This window comes from Vollenhovia emeryi, unplaced genomic scaffold (genome assembly GCF_000949405.1).
Source record: "Vollenhovia emeryi isolate VEMERY1.0 unplaced genomic scaffold, V.emery_V1.0 DF939121.1, whole genome shotgun sequence".
In the NCBI taxonomy this organism is placed as follows: Eukaryota; Metazoa; Arthropoda; class Insecta; order Hymenoptera; family Formicidae; genus Vollenhovia; species Vollenhovia emeryi.
The window spans coordinates 1,068,746-1,087,628 of NW_011967245.1; the positions used below are offsets into that span (position 1 = coordinate 1,068,746).

The 18,883-nt window shown below is 35.5% G+C and overlaps 3 protein-coding genes across 3 annotated transcripts; all 3 read left to right on the plus strand.

Annotated features, from left to right (window-relative positions):
• The first annotated feature begins 37 nt into the window (after positions 1-37).
• LOC105570345 (peroxisomal hydratase-dehydrogenase-epimerase-like) lies at positions 38-12,002 on the plus strand. Its single transcript, XM_012027474.1, has 14 exons — positions 38-139; positions 1,892-2,386; positions 3,328-3,457; positions 4,063-4,186; positions 4,321-4,427; positions 4,730-4,903; positions 6,045-6,199; positions 6,451-6,563; positions 9,452-9,570; positions 9,790-9,916; positions 10,026-10,132; positions 10,217-10,390; positions 10,560-10,717; positions 10,990-12,002. The coding sequence occupies exons 3-14, from the start codon at positions 3,365-3,367 to the stop codon at positions 11,123-11,125; spliced, it is 1,587 nt and encodes a 528-aa protein (XP_011882864.1). The 5' UTR covers positions 38-139; positions 1,892-2,386; positions 3,328-3,364; the 3' UTR covers positions 11,126-12,002.
• Positions 12,003-12,079: 77 nt separating this feature from the next.
• On the plus strand, positions 12,080-15,229 carry LOC105570156 (15-hydroxyprostaglandin dehydrogenase [NAD(+)]-like). Its single transcript, XM_012027140.1, has 6 exons — positions 12,080-12,655; positions 12,732-12,858; positions 12,976-13,082; positions 13,510-13,683; positions 14,172-14,323; positions 14,675-15,229. The coding sequence occupies exons 1-6, from the start codon at positions 12,560-12,562 to the stop codon at positions 14,796-14,798; spliced, it is 780 nt and encodes a 259-aa protein (XP_011882530.1). The 5' UTR covers positions 12,080-12,559; the 3' UTR covers positions 14,799-15,229.
• Positions 15,230-15,880: 651 nt separating this feature from the next.
• Positions 15,881-18,609, plus strand: LOC105570155 (15-hydroxyprostaglandin dehydrogenase [NAD(+)]-like). Its single transcript, XM_012027139.1, has 6 exons — positions 15,881-16,124; positions 16,196-16,322; positions 16,440-16,546; positions 16,804-16,977; positions 17,716-17,873; positions 18,210-18,609. Exons 1-6 carry the CDS (start codon positions 16,029-16,031, stop codon positions 18,331-18,333), a joined length of 786 nt encoding a protein of 261 aa, XP_011882529.1. The 5' UTR covers positions 15,881-16,028; the 3' UTR covers positions 18,334-18,609.
• Positions 18,610-18,883: the final 274 nt, after the last annotated feature.

Sequence of the window (18,883 nt, forward strand, 5' to 3'; positions counted from 1 at the left end):
TGACGTTCAATTCGTCAGGGTCTTTCCTCGTACGAGATTCGTTATCCATAGTAGCAGCGCCGTGCATGTCTTCGTCTTCCAGTTGTGTAGTTTTAAAGTTCAGTGGCATTCAACAAAAATTCGCAACGTTCCTCAGGAGGTCAGTGAAGTGAAACTGCAAGTTAAACCTTGTATAAATTTTTAGAGAAAAACCATTGAGTAAACTTGAGGATAAAAACTTAATGATCAAGACGCTTTAAATGTTATGCATTCTCGGTATATTCATTTTTAACTGTATCGTGTAATATGTTTCGCGTGGAAGTAAGCAAAGAATAATTAAACATTTATAACAATTAAACGAATGAATGCTATAAATGATACATTGCTTCCAAGGCCTCGATTGCATATAAACTCCACAAAAATTGTAGTAATGTGATTAATCAAAATGACTTGTAATCTAGGAAGGCCATCTAGTGCGCAAGTTTGTTCACAGAAAAACCTCGCCGATTCGGAAATTCTAATTTTTATATAACTCTGCATTCGTAGCAGTAAATAAATGAATCTTAAGGAAATGTTTAGTTGTGTTTTAAAAAAAGACTTTCGGCTTTTCTCAATATATCTGAAATTATTTGTAAATAGTTAAAATTGGAATTATTTTTGACATCAATCAAAATTAAAAATTTCCGCGTTTATTCATTTATTATTCTATTTATCTCTCCTGTGTTATGTACGTGTACACGGAGAGAATTTTCTCTTCAAGTTTATCGCGAAAATCATGTAATCGCGTGGGACAAAGTGACATTTTGAAGAATTTTATGAGAGTTTTTTTGAAATTTTACCATATTTTTTACTAGTAGAATGTATGGTAAAATTTCAAAACTCTCGTAAAGTTCTTGAAGATGCCATGTTGTCCCACGATTACTTGAAAAATTCTCTCCGTGTACGCAGGGATTTTTTGTTATATAAAAATTAGAATTTTTTTATGTTCTCTTGCCAGATTTTAACAAATGAATATTTTGAACTTTTTATAACTTTTTAATAAAAAATGTCTGTGATAAACACATTATAAACATATATTTTATTAAACACGAGAAATAATAATCTTCGTCTAGTTTAATCGATTAACGATAATTTACTCAAGCAATAATTTTTCACGTATATTAAACTTTATAAAATGGAACAGCTAAATCGTAATATTGGTATTAAATTAAATAAACATTTAACGCCGATTAATAAGTTAATTTAGAAAATGCAGAGTCAATACCGGGTACAATATTTCAATATTCAAGATTAATAAGTGTTACTCTAATTGATATATTAATATTTAATATTTCATGTATTTTACACAAAAATAAAAAGCATGCAAAGCAATTCTTCAATATTCAACCGTTTTATGCGTCGGGCGTTAGTATCTTAAAAAGTATGTTAATACATAATGTTTTATGTATTGTGCGTGTGAAATTTAAAAGAAAAGAAACTGATTAAGATTTTTCTTTTTAAATTAAGAGTATATATTCAAGTAGTTTGCGTAACTTGAAGAACGATACGTAACACACTTTAAATATTGAATAATTTTTTTCTTCGCGTCGCGTTCCTTGCAAAACTTAATTATTACGTCATCAATCATGATTATAATTTTACGTGACAATTTTTTAACACGCGAGTAGAACTGTTTTAGCATTAAAGACGGAGCTGCCCGAGTTATTTGTCCTAACAAAATACATAGGCACGCATGTTGCCTGAAATGTAAAAGGAAAACGACTTATCGTAATAACAACGTAACATAAAATCAATATACATAAATATTAAGCGCGAGAGAACAGAAATACATTGTTCCCCCTTACATCCATTTCCAGTGGTGCAAATTAGCTATAAACTCGGTTTAACTTACTTCTTTTTTTTTACCTTTTAGCAATTCCTGAAACTAGAATCGAGCAAATTTCGCGCTGTGCCGCGAACCTTTCGCGAAAAGGACTTTCGAACTTTCGCTTTTGGGGCGCGGTCGCTTTTTTTCGGCGGCGGTTCTAAAAATAAGAGGGACCACGGGACCGACGTGGAAGACCGCCGGATAGTCGGCCGAGGGATCGCGGGCGTACGGCATTTACGCACGTGCGTGAAGGGCACGCACCGGCCGGCGACGCGCACACCCGCATGGCACGCAGACGCGCCAATCAATATCGGGCTATACCGGGTGTGCACCCCGACCGTCGCGGCCGTCAGTCAGCCAGTACACCATCAGCCACCACCAACCACACCTTCCCCGGGGTTGCCTCGCTGCCGTCAATCGCTCCTTTTCGACGGGGGAGAGACGCGACCGTCTGGACCGCTGCTCCGAGCACCGCGAGCTACCTCCGACCTGCCCAGCTTCGCGCCTGTTGCGAGACGTCAGGGGAGAAATCGAAAAAAGGTACGGAGGGAGAAACGAAACGGTGAACGTTCAAATCTCAACGATGGACGGAGGGAGAGAATCAAACGGCGTGCGGCAGGCGGATTTTTAGCTGTGACCAGGCTGTGGGGGAGGGAGGGATGTTTAACGGGATATCGGGAGTTTTGACACGGACGAATTCGAAAAATTCTGTAGTATCGGGGTGAGAAGTGTGAATTGCACTAATGTAAATTGCGATCGTCAATATCTTTGCTTTCTCGCTGGTGCCGAACGTGCTAATCAACGTGACAGGTGGAAGGACGGCGCGCTCGCTGCCGTGAATGCCCTCCTCCGCTCCTGCAACGAGGTTGAATCAATCCCTCGAGCGGAGAATTAAGATTCAGAGAGAATAGCAGGGACGTGCAGTTATCTTGATCTTCATGAAAAAGCATCTTCACGTTTCTTTCGTGCCCTCTTCGAATGTCTTTCGTTGCGCGATCAGTTGCGCGAAATGATAAAGTATTTAGTGGTAAATTAATTTATTACGTACTTAATAATGCAAATGAATTGATCGACGCATCGTGCGAAGAATAGAACAATAGAGAAAGGATTAAAAAAGTTCACGGCGTATATTGATTGGCTATTTTTTGCTTCTGGCTTTCTCTCTCTCTCTCTCCTCGTACGAGAGCCTTCCTTCGAAAAATATGCGAACGAGCGGGCGACAAGGTGAAACAAACAAGTCTAGAAATTTAGTGAGATTTCTGGCGTGCCAATTTTTCAGAAGTAACAATTAAATTTAAATTAACGGACACACGGACACATGAAGATGAAACGTGTAATCTATAATATTTGTGGAAACGTCCAAATTGTTCGATTGACTGTAGATAAGCTCAGTTCTCTTCGCAATATTACGATATTGTTAGTTAGAAACATTATCAAAATTTGATCGGATATCGTTCTATTGTCAAATGTTCTGTCTGCAGATAAAATCCTAGCGGAGAAGATAACAATCTAAAGAAAATGGAAATAAAAGGGCGAGTTGCCCTAATAACAGGAGCCGCGTCCGGCATCGGTAAAGCGTATGCCGTCGAGCTCTTGAATCAGGGTGCCAAGGTACATTATAATTAAGGAAAAACAGTATTTACTCAATAACTCTTTGTAACTTTGTACTCGTTGTATTGTTGAGATATTCCCTTTTGAAGAAAACAGTAATGCCATTGTTCGATTTTTCCGAGCGACGAGGACCGAGATCACGTTTCAACGCGGCAAATTGGAATTTCGCGCAAAACACGCATTTCGAAGTTTTCGTCGACGCGCGTTTTCTTTCAAAACAACCGATTTATATTTAGACTCCTTTCAGACAGAGGGAAAAAAACTTATCGCGTCCTCGAGTTTCAAGGAAAGAATTGTTATCGTTGGCAACGAACACATGAATATGCTCATTACATTGCATCTTTTTACATGTTTATTGGAATAATCGTGTTATTCTATTGTATTGCACAATCGCATTTTATGTAATCAACACTCTTTTACTGACGACAAATGCATTCCTTTAGAAAGTTTTCAATTAATTTTCCAACAGTGTCTTGCGTATAACAATCTTAATTTAAATTTATTTATAAAAGTACAAAGAGATCTTTCTTTCAAACAATTCGTATAGCATATAATCGGCGTAAAATTGATCAGGGCAGTGCTTTATTACATACTTTATTATATAGGTGGCTATATGCGATATAAATACTGAAGAAGGGGAGAAACTGGTGGAAACGCTGGCCGCAAAGTACGGTAAAGATCGCGTGATCTTCTCTCAATGTGACGTGACGGATTATCCGCAATTCGAAGGTATAAATAACTCGTGGTCTTTAATCCAGAGTTAATTTATCATTTCTATCTGCATAAGTGACTAATGCATACGTATACGTATATCGTTTTGTGATGCAATTGTTATTTAGCGTATGATGCAATTCAATTTGCAGAATCGTTTCAGACAACGATCGCGGAATTCGGTCATATCGATATCGTTATCAACAATGCTGGTATCATGAATGACCGATTTTGGGAGCTTGAAGTAGACATTAATCTCGTAAGCGACTACATCCGACAGATTTCTTGCAATGTGCTTTTGCATGCCAACCACCATGTGTTTCGAAAGATTTGTCTTGGATGCATTGAAAGATTTACGACGTTCTTTTATGAGAGCCTTTTATTTCCTCGCTTTCCGATGTTTCATTTATCTCTCCAATCAAGACGATCTTATAGCACACATCTGTATGTGTTCGCGCAACTTTATTAAACTCACGGTGCCTCGTAAAGTAATATTTTCTTATATTTGTGACACACGTGTGTGCGTGACAGACATTGATGTCCCCGCAAATATAATTGTAGAATGGAGTAATACGCGGGACTTTGCTTGCTCAACGATTTATGGGCACCGACAGGGGTGGCCAGGGTGGAGTCGTTATTAATACTGGCAGCAACACCAGCATCAACCCTTACGTCAGCGTGCCAATTTATTCCGCGACAAAAGCGGCCATTGTCAGCTTCACCAGAGCTTTTGGGGTGAGAAGCCTCTTTTTATCTATGCTATCGATTGCAACTATTGTCTCGGGACAACCGACGAATATGGGCTCGTCAAAGTTTCAATTGATTCTGATTACTTGCAGAGACTGAACGAGAAACTTATACAAGATTTACGTTTAAGAAAGTAGAATTTAATAGCAAATTAATAAAATTCGTATGGCTCAACTGTGATAAACACAAATTCGAAGGAATAAAGAACTAAGAACCGTGACGGGGTGTTCGTGTCTAAATATTTCATATTTCAAATTTATTGCACAAAAACTATTACCTCAGCCAGGGGCTCTGAACCTGGACCTGCCTCTCACTAGGCGGGCGTCTCAACCAATTCTCGATCACTGAGGCAAAATTGATCGAGACACTCGTCCAGCGAGAGGGAGGCCCACACAGTTGAAAAATTTGTGATAAATTTAACAGATATCACATGTCCCAAACGGCCCACACAAATTTTTGTGTTCACTTAAGATAATATAAATATGTTAAATGATCACAGTAATATTCTGTTAATATCTTAACAAATAAATGCAAATCTCAAGATAGTTTAAAATAAATTTTGTGTAAAATTAACATATTTTTAATGGTAAAATAAATTTAAAAATGTAAGTTTTACATTTTACAGATGTAATAAGTCAAACGACGGTTCGAAACTTATGTTATATAGGATGAAATCAACATTTTATTCCGTAAATTTTAACAGATAAATCTTGTTACTAAAAATATGTAACACATGTATTGCGTAAGATTAAAAAATAAGTGCACATTGCGTTGTTTTAACATTTCTTTTCAAGTACTAATAATTTGATATTTGAGAGGTCAATTAACACAAGAGCAATATGTTAAATTAACACATAAATGTGTTAAACATTCAACACAAAAATTTTAACCGGCATTTTCTTTAACAAGAAGACACAAATTTTCCAACTGTGCAGGTTCAAACCCTGGCTGAAGTAATATTGTTGCAAAATTTGTTAATATAAAATATTTAGACACTCACACCCTGTTACGACCTTCCTTTATTCCTTTATTCCTTCGCATTATAATTTAATAACTTGTCAGCTTACATATCTCTTATTAAATTAGGTACAAGACAAGTGTACTAATTTTCTTCTTGATTCTTGAAAAGGATCAATATCACGTAGATTTGACGGGCGTTAAGGTGATGGCACTTTGTCCGGGTGCCACAGATACGAAATTGGTACGTGACGTCAACAGAAAGCTTCTTTTGGCTCGATACGAGGATGCCTGGCAAAAGGATATGGTTTCGTCAATTCCTCAAAGGTATGGCCACACCATTCCCCTCTCCATTTAACTGTGAATGAACCGCATTGAATAATTATCGGCTGACGTATTTCCTAGTTTCCCGGCATCATTTCAGATGTTCAAAGCAATTTCGCTATTTAAAGAAGACACAATCATAGCGTAAAGTTTTACTTTTACGATATATTGTACAGATAATACTTTCTCCGAGTATAGAGACGTAGAATAAAATTAGCACGTAGGAAAGTTAAAAAAGACAACCGATACCGCAGGGCGGAACACGTGGCGAAGGCGCTGGTGAACGTGCTGAGCACCGGCAAGAGCGGAAGCGTGTGGATGGTGGAGAAGGACCAGCCGCCGCACGAGATCAGCTTTACGAAGCACTAAGAGGGTCCCGCGCACGTGTGTGCAATGATTCTTCCTCGCTTCGCTGCAAATATCTATGCCGTACCGCACAATTAACTGTAATTTGTATCGAGGTATATATCCCGTCGCGCTGTCAGAGAGGCGGAAACGCGAGCGAAACGTATAGCTGCTCGTACTTTCGTACCAAAACGTTTTCGGAAGACCAATGCGTTCATCGTTCCTTTTTAACGACCTTTTTAAATGCATTACTCGATGTTTAGCCACCTCCGACTTTCGATAGATAGGCGATCCTTTCGATACGTCCCACACTGCCACAGCGGTAAACCCGCGACGGAGAACGCGGCGAGTTTCTCGGGATTCGATAATTACGCGAGATAGATAGTCGCAATATTTAAAAGAGGTCCGCGCGATCGACGCGGAGGTACGCGTCGCGACGGCGGGAACATTTGTTACAAAAGGAAAAACGGTGTAAAACAATGTAAAAAGAGAAAACAGCAAGCTTTCGCATCCGTCCCGCATCCACGTTGCGAATTCGCGTCGGTTTTCGCACAGGCGTCTACGCTCGGCAGCGAAGAATTTTCGCGCTGGAGGAACCCGTGGGAATTTCTGACGAATTTCCAGGCGTTACGAGAACACCTGTGCGCTGGCCCTGACGGAAATTGTCGCAACGAACATTCAGATCCTGCCGCACTTCGCAGCCGCGTGACTTACTCGTTTTTCTAACGTACAACATGATATCAATGATTCTTTCAACGCCACTCCGTTTAATAATGCTGCATGTAATGTAATCGCGTTTCGCCAGGTCGAGTATAACAGAGACACACTTTGTATTTATTGCTTGTACGAGGAAGACAAGGGTAGAGCGTATGAAAGAGATAAAATGAAATAAATGAGCATTTATTTTCGCGTCCTCAAAACGTACAAAAATGGAAGGGAGAAAGATCGCATGCGTTTCTAATAAATGACTAATGCAAGTAACTCGAGACCCACGAAGGATCTCCCTTCACGAAATTTCGCAGATCTATTAATTACTAAAGAATAAAATAATGGATGTAATTAAAAATCTTTAAGTGGAATAATAGATTAAATAAAAGCGTAAAAACAAACACGATCAGATATAATTTTCATACCGAATATATTTACGAATTGATATAAACGTGATTAAAGTAACCGACTGATAGAATTAGCTCGTCCTAAAAAAAACATATTGTTTAAATAAATCAAGTTAATCGATAAAGAGGCTAGGCCAGTTAAGATTTTCAAAAACAATTGATATGAAAATCGATCATTTTATTCGTGCCGATTTTCCACTTCGATGTTCGACGATTTACGCGACGTTTCGAGAGTTATCTGCATCGGTTGCCGCGAATGCAATTAAACCAAAATCCGTCGGACGATCACTTCACGAATGAAGCTATATGTATATCTAATCGTGTCCATAATTTTTCTACAGTATTTTGAGGAAGATAAAAATATTAAGAGACGGTGTAGCGAGATAGAGTTAGAATCTGTAGCCTAAGTGCAAGCACGACACTCTACGTGATCACGTTTTTTCGATATTAGGTATTAGGAATTACGAGGCAATTTGTCCGATGTTGCAGCTGCAATTGCAACCATCGAATTGCCGAGCTCGGATCGGTAAAACGGTCAGATGTTTAGCGCTAGTTAGTTAGTGAGGTTTGTTTTCGGATACTATCGCCCGTTCGAGTAATTCTTTACCGTAGCTTTCCATCGATGAAACAATCAGTGGCGACGTTACGTTTCGTTATGCGTTACACGATATGTATGTTGCTAATCTCGTCAATAAAATGCATTGCCTTTTAATAAAACCGACGGACAAGCGACGCCTTCCTCTCACACGTATATCTTTGTAAGTGCGACTGAAAATTGAAGCACAACTTTAGAATGAGCTTTAATTACAGATACCAATAGAAATAATTTGTTTCATTTCAAGCATAAAAAGCCAAGAAGTAAATTTGGTTTACAATATATCTTTAATACACTCGCACGACTCACCTTAGCCTTGTCTCACACATTAAATGCCTTCTTATACTATACCGTCTTTAACTTAATACATAATTACACTGGTTCGTGCATTTTAATTGATCTTTTATACATTCTGTCTGTTTGAATTTGCCATTCTACAATTCGTATTTAACCTATTAACATATATTTAACATTTGCATTTTACAGTAACATTTACATTTACAATCTGGGCTTATTTTAAACTCTCGCTCCAAGAACGTTCCAAAAACTTCAACTGTACATATATGTATAGCTTTAGAACTCTGCTTCTCTTACGAAAACTTTCCTAATCTTTCCGTAATTGTTTTAAATTACAAAAAAAATAGTAATTATAATTTAGCTTGATGCGTATCGCAAGGAACTAAGGATTATAATTAAGGAAATGATATATACATATTTCTGTTTGTATAAATTCGATTCTATTCAGATTCTCAAGGCGACACTCCTATCCGCGTTAATAATGATGTCTTACACAACGTTAAAAATTGGATGAATTGTCTCTCATATTTTTATAGCGGTTTTTATATTTCACGTGCCCCTCGTGCGACACGAGCCACTTTTTTCCTCACACTTCTCACGTCTAGATGCGCAAATCCGACCTTGTTTACCTCGAGAATGAGATCGCGTTATCCGATTTCTATCTCTACCCGCATCCGATATTTTACCATGCACATATATGACTTCTCAAATTTCAACATCCGCGACTTATGCATCTGGCAAATTCATTTGCGGATCGATGATGGACGGGATCGCTCCGTCAGTGTGAGATTTCTCTTGCTGCCAAAGGCACCTCGAATACAACGCGTTTATAAGCGTACAGTTAAGAAAATTTTCGTAAAAGGAACAGAATTCTAAAACTATATCCTTATAGTTAAAACGTTTTTTGGAGCGTTATTGGAGCGAAAATAATGAAGATTCAAGGGAAAACCGTGCTCATCACCGGCGGAGCCAACGGCATCGGCTATTGTACCGCTCGAGAATTACTTCAAAGCGGAGCGAAGGTAATTCAGCAAAATCAAATTGCATAAGATAATTTGGTGCATTTCCTGCAGATTATCGTATAACATATTTTTTACATTAAATTAAATAGAGCTCGGGTTATGTGACCTAATGTGGACCGACAGTGGGTCGAATAATCGCGAGAAATTTAGGCTTAAATAAAAGATGAGTGATATTTTAATCGGGTTCGTGCATTTTGTCTTAATAATTGCTCATTGCAGGCCATTGCAATCGTAGATTTGCCCGATTCGAACGGCGAAAGTGCTGTTGCGGAATTGGAGAAGGAATTTGGCGCAGGTCATGCTTTTTTTCTCGTTGGAAACGTGGCGAATGCCAAGCAACTTGCGGGTATAATATTGTGATAATCGATTGCTAAACTGTGCAATCAAAAATATGTATGATGTAACATTACGATATAAAAATAACAGTTTTCGTTATACATTTACAATTTATGCAGGTTGCTTCAAAAAGGCAATAGAGTCATTCGGCACGCTGGACATTGTTATCAATAACGCTGGAGTCATGAACGACGCGGAATGGGAGCCGATGGTTGACATTAATTACGTAAGTAACGAGGAATTGACTCGCTATTCCCGAAGATACAATTGATTTTGGACGGTCTTATTCTTTCATCGTATGTACAATCAGAAAGGAGTTGTAAGTGGTACGATATTGGGCTTGAATCACATGGGGAGGCACAAGGGCGGAAAAGGTGGTACCATCGTCAATATGTCTTCCATAGTCGGCTTGCAGGGCAATCCGCTCGCACCAATTTATGCCGGGACGCATTTCGCTGTTGTCGGATTCACCTCGTCGCTAGTGGTAAAAATGCGATTTCAATAAATAATTAACGAACGCGGTTCTATGTCCGAGTTCGAAACTTGTCTGCTTTTCGTATCGAGTTATTCGCGCTATCGTTGACCGACCTTCTACTGGATGCTGGGATATTTAGAGTATTGTGGACTTTCGTGTTAATATTTCTTGTACCCAGACTTTCTACGACAAAACAGGCGTACGAGTATTGATAATATGTCCTGGTCTTACTACCACCGGCCTGGCTTCGAAGTTCATGTCAAGCAAAGTCTACGCAATGGATCTCCTCGACGACGAGATCGCTGCTAACGAGATGACAACGATGGAAAGTCAATCGTAGGTGCCAAATACTGCTATGTTTTTTCACGTGATAGAAATTATTTTGCACCAAATAATTATAATAAACAGAATAAGTTAGAATAAATCTTCAAATAATATAAAAAATTGAAATATAAATTTCAATGTATATATTTTTTCACAAATCATATTTAAAGCATATCAAATCTTTTTTTTTTTTTATATTACCTTTGTGATTATGTTAATCAACTGATTGATGCGTAAGAGAAGGATTTGTGGTAGAATTGCACAGTGTTTCTTTCGTTTAACAGACCTGAGCATGTGGCAAGCGCTATCGTGGAATTAATCGAAAAAGGAAAGAACGGTGCAGTATTTGTCAGCGAAAACAATCAGCCTGCTTACGCCGTGAAATTACCGTCTTACCCCGATTTGAAGATTTCGGTGTAAAGCCTGCACAATTTATGCTGATTAACCATTTTATTACACGGACACCGGCATCTCGATACGTTCACGGTTTTTAAAAATGAATATATAATTCAAGCACAATTAAAGAAATAGATTTTGCGATTTTGCAACGCTGCATAAAATTTTACCGTATCACAATTCGACAAGATTCATTGTTAAGCTTCAAATTCAATGATTAAACTTTATCTTTTATGTACATACGTAAATGAATAATGTGTAAATCTAAATAATTTCTAATTGTAAAAGGGCAAGAAACAACAACGTTGCATTATTTGTTTCAATGAACGTATACAGTGCACTTATGTTGCAAAAGTCATGGAACTGTCAAAAAGCCTTGTTTCTCTTTCTGAAAAGTTTAATATCGGTATCAATTCTTACCGCTTACACTAAATTAATCACCGATATTTATTAGTAAAAGTACATAATAATTAATTAAATATTGAAATGTCTAATAGTGACAAAGTATACAGCATTGCAACAGCTAATAATATATCGACTTCATGAGAATAGAGCAGCGATAATATAATGACACTTTTTAGATTTTACTTTTTTCTAACAAACTTAATGATGCATAGAATGCTAAAATAAAATGTTATGTACATATCGTGGCAATTTTCATAATTTATCATTAAAATTAAAAGTTCTAAGCAAGTTTGGAGCTTATTGTGTCTAAAACTAAAAATTCGAGGTCATAAACATAAATTGTTAATTACTTAGATGTAAATTATCAATTTTAATCTGTCTACGAGGATAATTTATTATAACCTAGACAAGAAAAGATATAAAGTTGTAAGCTGTGTTTATCAATTACTTTACGAGTTGTAATAAATATTTATGCGATGACGATTATCACAACCAATTTTGCAAAAGTTCATAAGTATATATATATATTTTTTTATTTGCTTCACTGCATCCCATCTCATTTTATTATGTTTGTAAAATTACTCGAATACATGTAAATAAAAAAATAAGATGATTTTAATTTGATTCCAGGTGAAATTTAGATTGAATCAAAAACACATTCGGATATTTCGGACCTTTTATAGTTGTTTCTTTTTTTGTCAGAGAGAAATATGATTGTATACATAAAAATACATATATACATTTACAAATACATATGTAGATGTATATATATTGTATACACATATGTACATGCATATTGATCACGTTTGGGTTCTGTTGAACATATATAGTTATATGTAATAATTAAAATGAAAAACACTCCCATATACTAATTTGTAATTATAGCTACTAATTGTCGTAGAACATTTGAAGAGAATATTCAATAGTTTGAGGATAAGATAAGATAAGACGTCGTCTTATCTTCCCTATAATTTAACTGCGTAAAAATTTGGCGTACAAAAGTATCGCAGATGTCTTACGGTTCACAATATTTAATCTTCTCAATACAATAATATGGACAACGTGGAAAATAAAACGGCGATAGTCACAGGAGCCGGGTCCGGCATTGGTTACAACATTACCGAAGAATTATTACGCAAAGGCGCGAAGGTACTTTAATTTATAATAAAAGAATGGACAAAAATGGTATTTTCTATCTCTCTACTCTATTCTAATCTTATGTTAGACAGTCGCCATCCTCGATTTGCCGGTAGCACGTAGTTATGACGCGTCAAAGGCTTTGCAAGAAAAATTTGGAAAAGACCGTGTCATCTTTTTTCCGATTGATATAACGAACTTGGAAGTGTACAGCGGTAATTGTCGAGTTTCTCTTATGAATCTACTGATCATCAATAATTATGACAATTATTTTACACCTTTGGAACATGAAATGTTCAGTAAATACACTAACCTATTGCTTTAATTTTCAGAAACATTCAAGCAAGTTGTTAAGGCTCTCAATGGTCTCGACATACTTGTTAACAATGCCGGGATATGTCAGGACCCTCACGTCGAGAAAACGTTTGATGTTAATGTCGTGAGTAATAAAATATTACACTTCAACTGATTAATTGAATTATTTAATTGCTTTATTAAAATTTACTTTTTGAGAGCATTGTTCGGAAATAAATTGTCATTAAGTAAAAACTTTGAAATATAATTTACGTTATATATAAAATGATTGATTTAATTGTTAGAAATAAATATATTAGAAAGTATTTTTTTTCGTATTATGTGTATATAAATATGAAACATAATTCTGTTAACAAATTAATAAAATTCGTATGGCTCAAATATGTGTGATAAACACAAATTCGAAGGAAGAAAGGACTAAGAGCCGTGACAGGGTGTTAGTGTTTAAATATTTTTTAATATAGTGCTGGTGTCTAAATATTATAATTTTGTTAATCACAAATACATAAATAACACGTTAATTATTACACAACATTAAACGATACTTATAGATAGCACTGATTCGCGGCTCGTTGTTCGGATTAAATTTTATGGGCAAACATAAAGGTGGCAAAGGTGGTACCATAGTTAATATAGCATCGGCAGCTGGTCTTATCCCTTTCGCTGTATGTCCAATATACAGTTCTTCAAAATACGCTGTCGTCGGATTTGGAGCGAATCTTGAGGTAATTTATATTTCGAACAATACAAATCGGCATTCTGACAATATTATTAATAGATAGACTTTTACAATTGCTATATTTCAGCTTAGTTTTTTTCAAAAGAAAGTATGGGAAATGCACGCAAATAAAGAAAACGTGATAAAAAAGTTTTGATGGTACTCTACTTTTGTTGAAGCCATAAAGGATATTTAAAAGAACATCACTTAGACACATTTGTAGACAATCGTACTTGATCGTTTAGTTATTGGTTTAGTTTTTTTATATGTTACATTTGGTGAACAAGGTTTCTGCTTTCGGTACACTTACGTACAAATCCCGACTTTACGCGAAATAATTTTGTTCAGAGGAAGACAACTTTCTTTTAAATACATTGTAATATCATTTTCCTATAACCGTGTAATCTTCATACACGTTGTTCAAATATTTCACAATAATAATAATACATTGTCCGTAGTAAAAAGGGTCTCACTAAAATATTATCTCTTTTACAGAAATTTTATGATAAAACAGGAGTTCGCATTCTAACAATATGTCCATCGTTCACAGCAACGGCAATAACGGTTGATAAAGACAATTGTCTCGATATTATCGACAATGATATTATTCAAAAGAATACGAACGAATCTTTTCATAAACCTCAAACGTAAGTATATATGTATGTATAATAGGAACGCTCGTATGTATACTATGATACCTATTAGCAACCACTTTGGCTGCTAACATATAATTTATAATTAGATTTAGAATTAATTCGTAATTAGAATTTTTGACAGAGACCGCGTTCTTTTTATCAAATGCACTTCTTAATTATTTTATTTTTAATATTCTTATTAGCGCTTTTTTTAAATGCGTGCCTCTTACATAAGAATATCTTATTTAAGAAAAAAATACATAACTTATTAACAATGTCACTAACATATTATTATAACATAGTAATAAGAGAATTATATAGGAAACTTTTCGAGGACATAACAAGCAATTTAATTTGTTGCAGTGCTGCACATGTGGGACAATCTACAGTCATGACGATTCAAAAGGGGAAAAACGGATCAATTTGGATCATTAAGAATAATGAGCAACCGTATGAGGTCAAATCACAGTATTATGCTGCCGTTTAGATGTAAAATTCAAGCATGTAGGAAACCTTTATACGCGTTTATATATAAAATCCTTTATATAATAAATAAAGTGTCATATTATTGTATAATAATTTATATAAGTAGGACCAGTAATGGTTATACTGTTAAGACAGACATTATAACGGATATTGTAAAGATTATAAATTTTGTCGCTAATTGTTGCGAAGCAATATGGGAGTGGATAGGATCTTGAATGAAGTTCTCAATTCTTATTAAAATTTAAAGGCATTTTAACAAGCCAATAGCTGGATGTATAATTATACGAAAAAGTATTGGACCATCGTCCTCAATAAATAATTTAAGAAATAAGTGTTTTATATAACATTGATAAACTCATAAGTTTATTGATAGTATATATAATGTTTTATATTTATATTGTATATGTATATGTATTGTATATGTATTGTATATGTATATGTATAATATACAATGTATAATGTATATGTATATGTATAATGTACATGTATATGTATAATGTACAATGTATAATGTAAAATATAATATGTATAATGTATGTATGCACATGTATAAAGTACAACATATGTATATGTATAATACTATTATACTTGGCGCGAGACAGTACCGTGTCTCGCGATACATGGTTTATACAATAAAATGTTGTCTTGCAGGTGATAAATTCCTTCTTACAATATATCGGGGAAAAAATAAAAAATTTGCTAAATTTCCCTTTTATTTATACAGGACATCATTATTAGGCCAATGTCCTGTATACGCAATTTCGCTTTAATTTCACGTTTACTTAAAGTGAAAAATAGTCTCTTCTTTCCGATATAATTTCGCGGAATTTAGAGTGGACATGTTTTGCAGTGTGTATATACCTTCACACATGTGCACGCACACACACACACATGTACACACAACACATATTTGCCACATAGCGTTCTGGCAGTCATTGAACGTCTTGTTTATTACAATTAAATGTAGACGTATCTTAAATAATTGAAATTCAGAATTATTCTAAACTTGCATAATTATTTAGATACAACTAATTATCATAGAACATTTGGTGATAAGTCTAGAAATAAACTATTTAAAAGTTTGCAAAGTTGTCTTTATCTTCCCTATAATTCAACTGTGCACAAGTTTCCTTAACGCATAAAAGTATCGCACCGCCAAGCATTTCTTAGCGTGCACAATTTTTTTATCTTCTTTTTAATCTTCTCAATACAATAATATCTATAATACAATATGAACAATGTGGAAAATAAAACGGCGATAGTCACAGGAGCCGGGTCCGGCATTGGTTACAACATTACCGAAGAATTATTACGCAAAGGCGCGAAGGTACTTTAATTTATAATAAAAGAATAGACAAAAATGGTATTTTCTATCTCTCTACCCTATTCTAATCTTAGACAGTCGCCATCCTCGATTTGCCGGTAGCACGTAGTTATGACGCGACAAAGGCTTTGCAAGAAAAATTTGGAAAAGACCGTGTCATCTTTTCTCCGATTGATATAACGAACTTGGAAGTGTACAGCGGTAATTGTCGAGTTTCTCTTATGAATCTACTGATCATCAATAATTATGACAATTATTTTACACCTTTGGAACATGAAATGTTCAGTAAATGCACTAACCTATTGCTTTAATTTTCAGAAACATTCAAGCAGGTTGTTAAGGCTCTCAATGGTCTCGACATACTTGTTAACAATGCCGGGATATGTAATGACCGTTGTGTTGAGAAAACGTTTGCTATTAATGTCGTGAGTAATAAAACATTATACTTCAGCTCATTAATTGAATTATTTAATTGCTCCATTAAAATTTACTTTATGAGAGCATTGATCGGAAATAAATTGCGTTTTATATAAAATGATTGATTTAATTATTAGAAATAAATATATTAGAGAGTATTATATACACATATATTTTTTGTATTATATGTATATAAATATGAAACGTAATTTTGTTAATCGCAAATATATAAATAATGCGTGAATTATTGCACAACGTTATATAGGTAGCGCTGATTCGCGGCTCGCTGCTTGGATTAGATTATATGGGCAAACATAAAGGTGGCAAAGGTGGTACCATAGTTAATATATCGTCTATGTCTGGTCTTGCCCCTTTCGCTGTATGTTCAATATACAGTTCTTCAAAATATGCTGTCGTCGGACTTGGAGCAAATCTTGAGGTAATTTATATATTTCGACTAATATAAATCTGACAGCGTTATTAGCAGATAGACTTTTACAATTACTCTATTTCCATGTAATTTTTTCCAAAGAAAGTGCGGGAAATGCGCACACATAAATAATAGAAAACGTGGTTAAAAAATGTCGAAAGTGTTTTGTTGAAGCCGTAAAGGATGTTTAAAGACTGGTCTACAATACATGGAGTAAGATGGAGTAAGGAGTAGGAGTAAGGAAATAAATCCATTTTATTTCTTACTCCTACTTCAGCTCATAGGCTTACTCTCGGTGAATCAGAATGCCATCAATCAGTGTTACAAATATTTTAAAAATTATGCCCGTATTTCAGCTACCTTACACCAAAAGCTACAAGTTAGGGCTCTCCCTTACTCCTTACTCCACGCTTACTCCACGTATTGTAGACCACGCATAAAAGAACATCTCTTAGATACATTTGCATACAATCGTTGCATTTGATCGTTCAGTTATTGGTTTAGTTCTTTTATACGTTACATTTGATGAACAGGGTTTCTTCTTTTGGTACACTTACGCACAAATCTCGACTTTACGCGAAATAATTTCGTTCGGAGAAAGATACAACTTTCTTTTAAAGACATTGTAATATATCATTTTCCTATAACCGTGTAATCTTCATACACGTTCAAATATTTCACATGCAATAATAATAATACATTATCCGTAGTAAAAAGGGTCTCGCTGAAATATTATCTCTTTTACAGAAATTTTATGGTAAAACGGGAGTTCGCATTTTAACAATGTGTCCATCGTTCGTTGCAACGCCACTGATGAATACTTCAGAGGAAACTTTTCTCGATGTTGTCGACAAAGATACTTTTAAGTTGTATGACGACACCACAGATTTGACTAACCCTCAATCGTGAGTATACAAAACATTTGTACATATAATAAAAGCGTTCATTGTATGATACCCATTAGCAGCAATCACTTTTGCTAATAAGTAGAATTAAGATTATTTCGTAATCAAGATTTTTGACAGAGAGGAATGCCGCTTTCTTTTTCTTAAATGCGCCTCTTCGCGTTCTGTTATTACTAATATTGCTATTAGCATTAAAAACGCACACGTCTTGCATAAGAATACGGTATTTAAGAAATAGATGCAAAACTGATTAACAGCGTTACTATTATATTATTACAACATAGTAATAAGAAAATTATATAAAGAGCTTTTCGGGAACACACGTGTTTGTTGCAGCGTTGAGCGTGTGGGACAATGCATAGTCATGGCGATTCAAAAGGGTAAAAACGGATCGGTTTGGCTTATCGAAAGGAATGAACTATTACCGATCAAATTACAGCCGTATACAGTTACGGCTTGAATGTGAAATTCTTTAAACACGCCGGGAACTTCGTACGAACGCGTCTGAGCTGCATATGCGAGTGTCGGAAGAAAAACCTGATAATCCGATATCACAAAATAGTACCACAAAGTACTTTGTAAGTTAACAATACAGTTCTCTTAAAATTGTACCGTCTCAGTTCCTGCCCGTGACTCAATGTGGGAGAAAAATTAATTTTTTTTCGTAATGAAATGGCGGAAAACAATAAACGACACATACGAAAGTGCGAAAATAAATCACAGGTAAATAGCAAAACGTCTATGATTATATGTTAAGCAAACTGTGTTGTGACAATTACTATAACCTACTCGACCCATGTTAATCATACATTCATTTATATCGTTGACTGAATTCACGAAAATTTTCGTAATCGTTCAAAAATCTTATATTCTATTTGATTGCATAGAATGTTTCGGCAATCTTTCGGCGCTGCATGGGGTAGCACGTTCATTGGCCGGTGGCATGCTTGGCGGGGACGCGCGCATTGCATTTAAATTTGAACGCTCTCAAGCCCGGGCACATCGACCAA

Excerpts from the sequence above, each read along its gene's own strand:
- LOC105570155 (XM_012027139.1), top strand. The coding sequence starts at position 16,029 with ATGAACAATGTGGAAAATAAAACGGCGATAGTCACAGGAGCCGGGTCC. Across the intron at positions 16,323-16,439 it reads GAACTTGGAAGTGTACAGCG|AAACATTCAAGCAGGTTGTT; the intron begins GTAATTGTCGAG and ends TTTAATTTTCAG. Across the intron at positions 16,547-16,803 it reads AAACGTTTGCTATTAATGTC|GTAGCGCTGATTCGCGGCTC; the intron begins GTGAGTAATAAA and ends AACGTTATATAG.
- LOC105570156 (XM_012027140.1), top strand. The coding sequence starts at position 12,560 with ATGGACAACGTGGAAAATAAAACGGCGATAGTCACAGGAGCCGGGTCC. Across the intron at positions 12,859-12,975 it reads GAACTTGGAAGTGTACAGCG|AAACATTCAAGCAAGTTGTT; the intron begins GTAATTGTCGAG and ends TTTAATTTTCAG. Across the intron at positions 13,083-13,509 it reads AAACGTTTGATGTTAATGTC|ATAGCACTGATTCGCGGCTC; the intron begins GTGAGTAATAAA and ends CGATACTTATAG.
- LOC105570345 (XM_012027474.1), top strand. The coding sequence starts at position 3,365 with ATGGAAATAAAAGGGCGAGTTGCCCTAATAACAGGAGCCGCGTCCGGC. Across the intron at positions 3,458-4,062 it reads TCTTGAATCAGGGTGCCAAG|GTGGCTATATGCGATATAAA; the intron begins GTACATTATAAT and ends TTTATTATATAG. Across the intron at positions 4,904-6,044 it reads GCTTCACCAGAGCTTTTGGG|GATCAATATCACGTAGATTT; the intron begins GTGAGAAGCCTC and ends ATTCTTGAAAAG.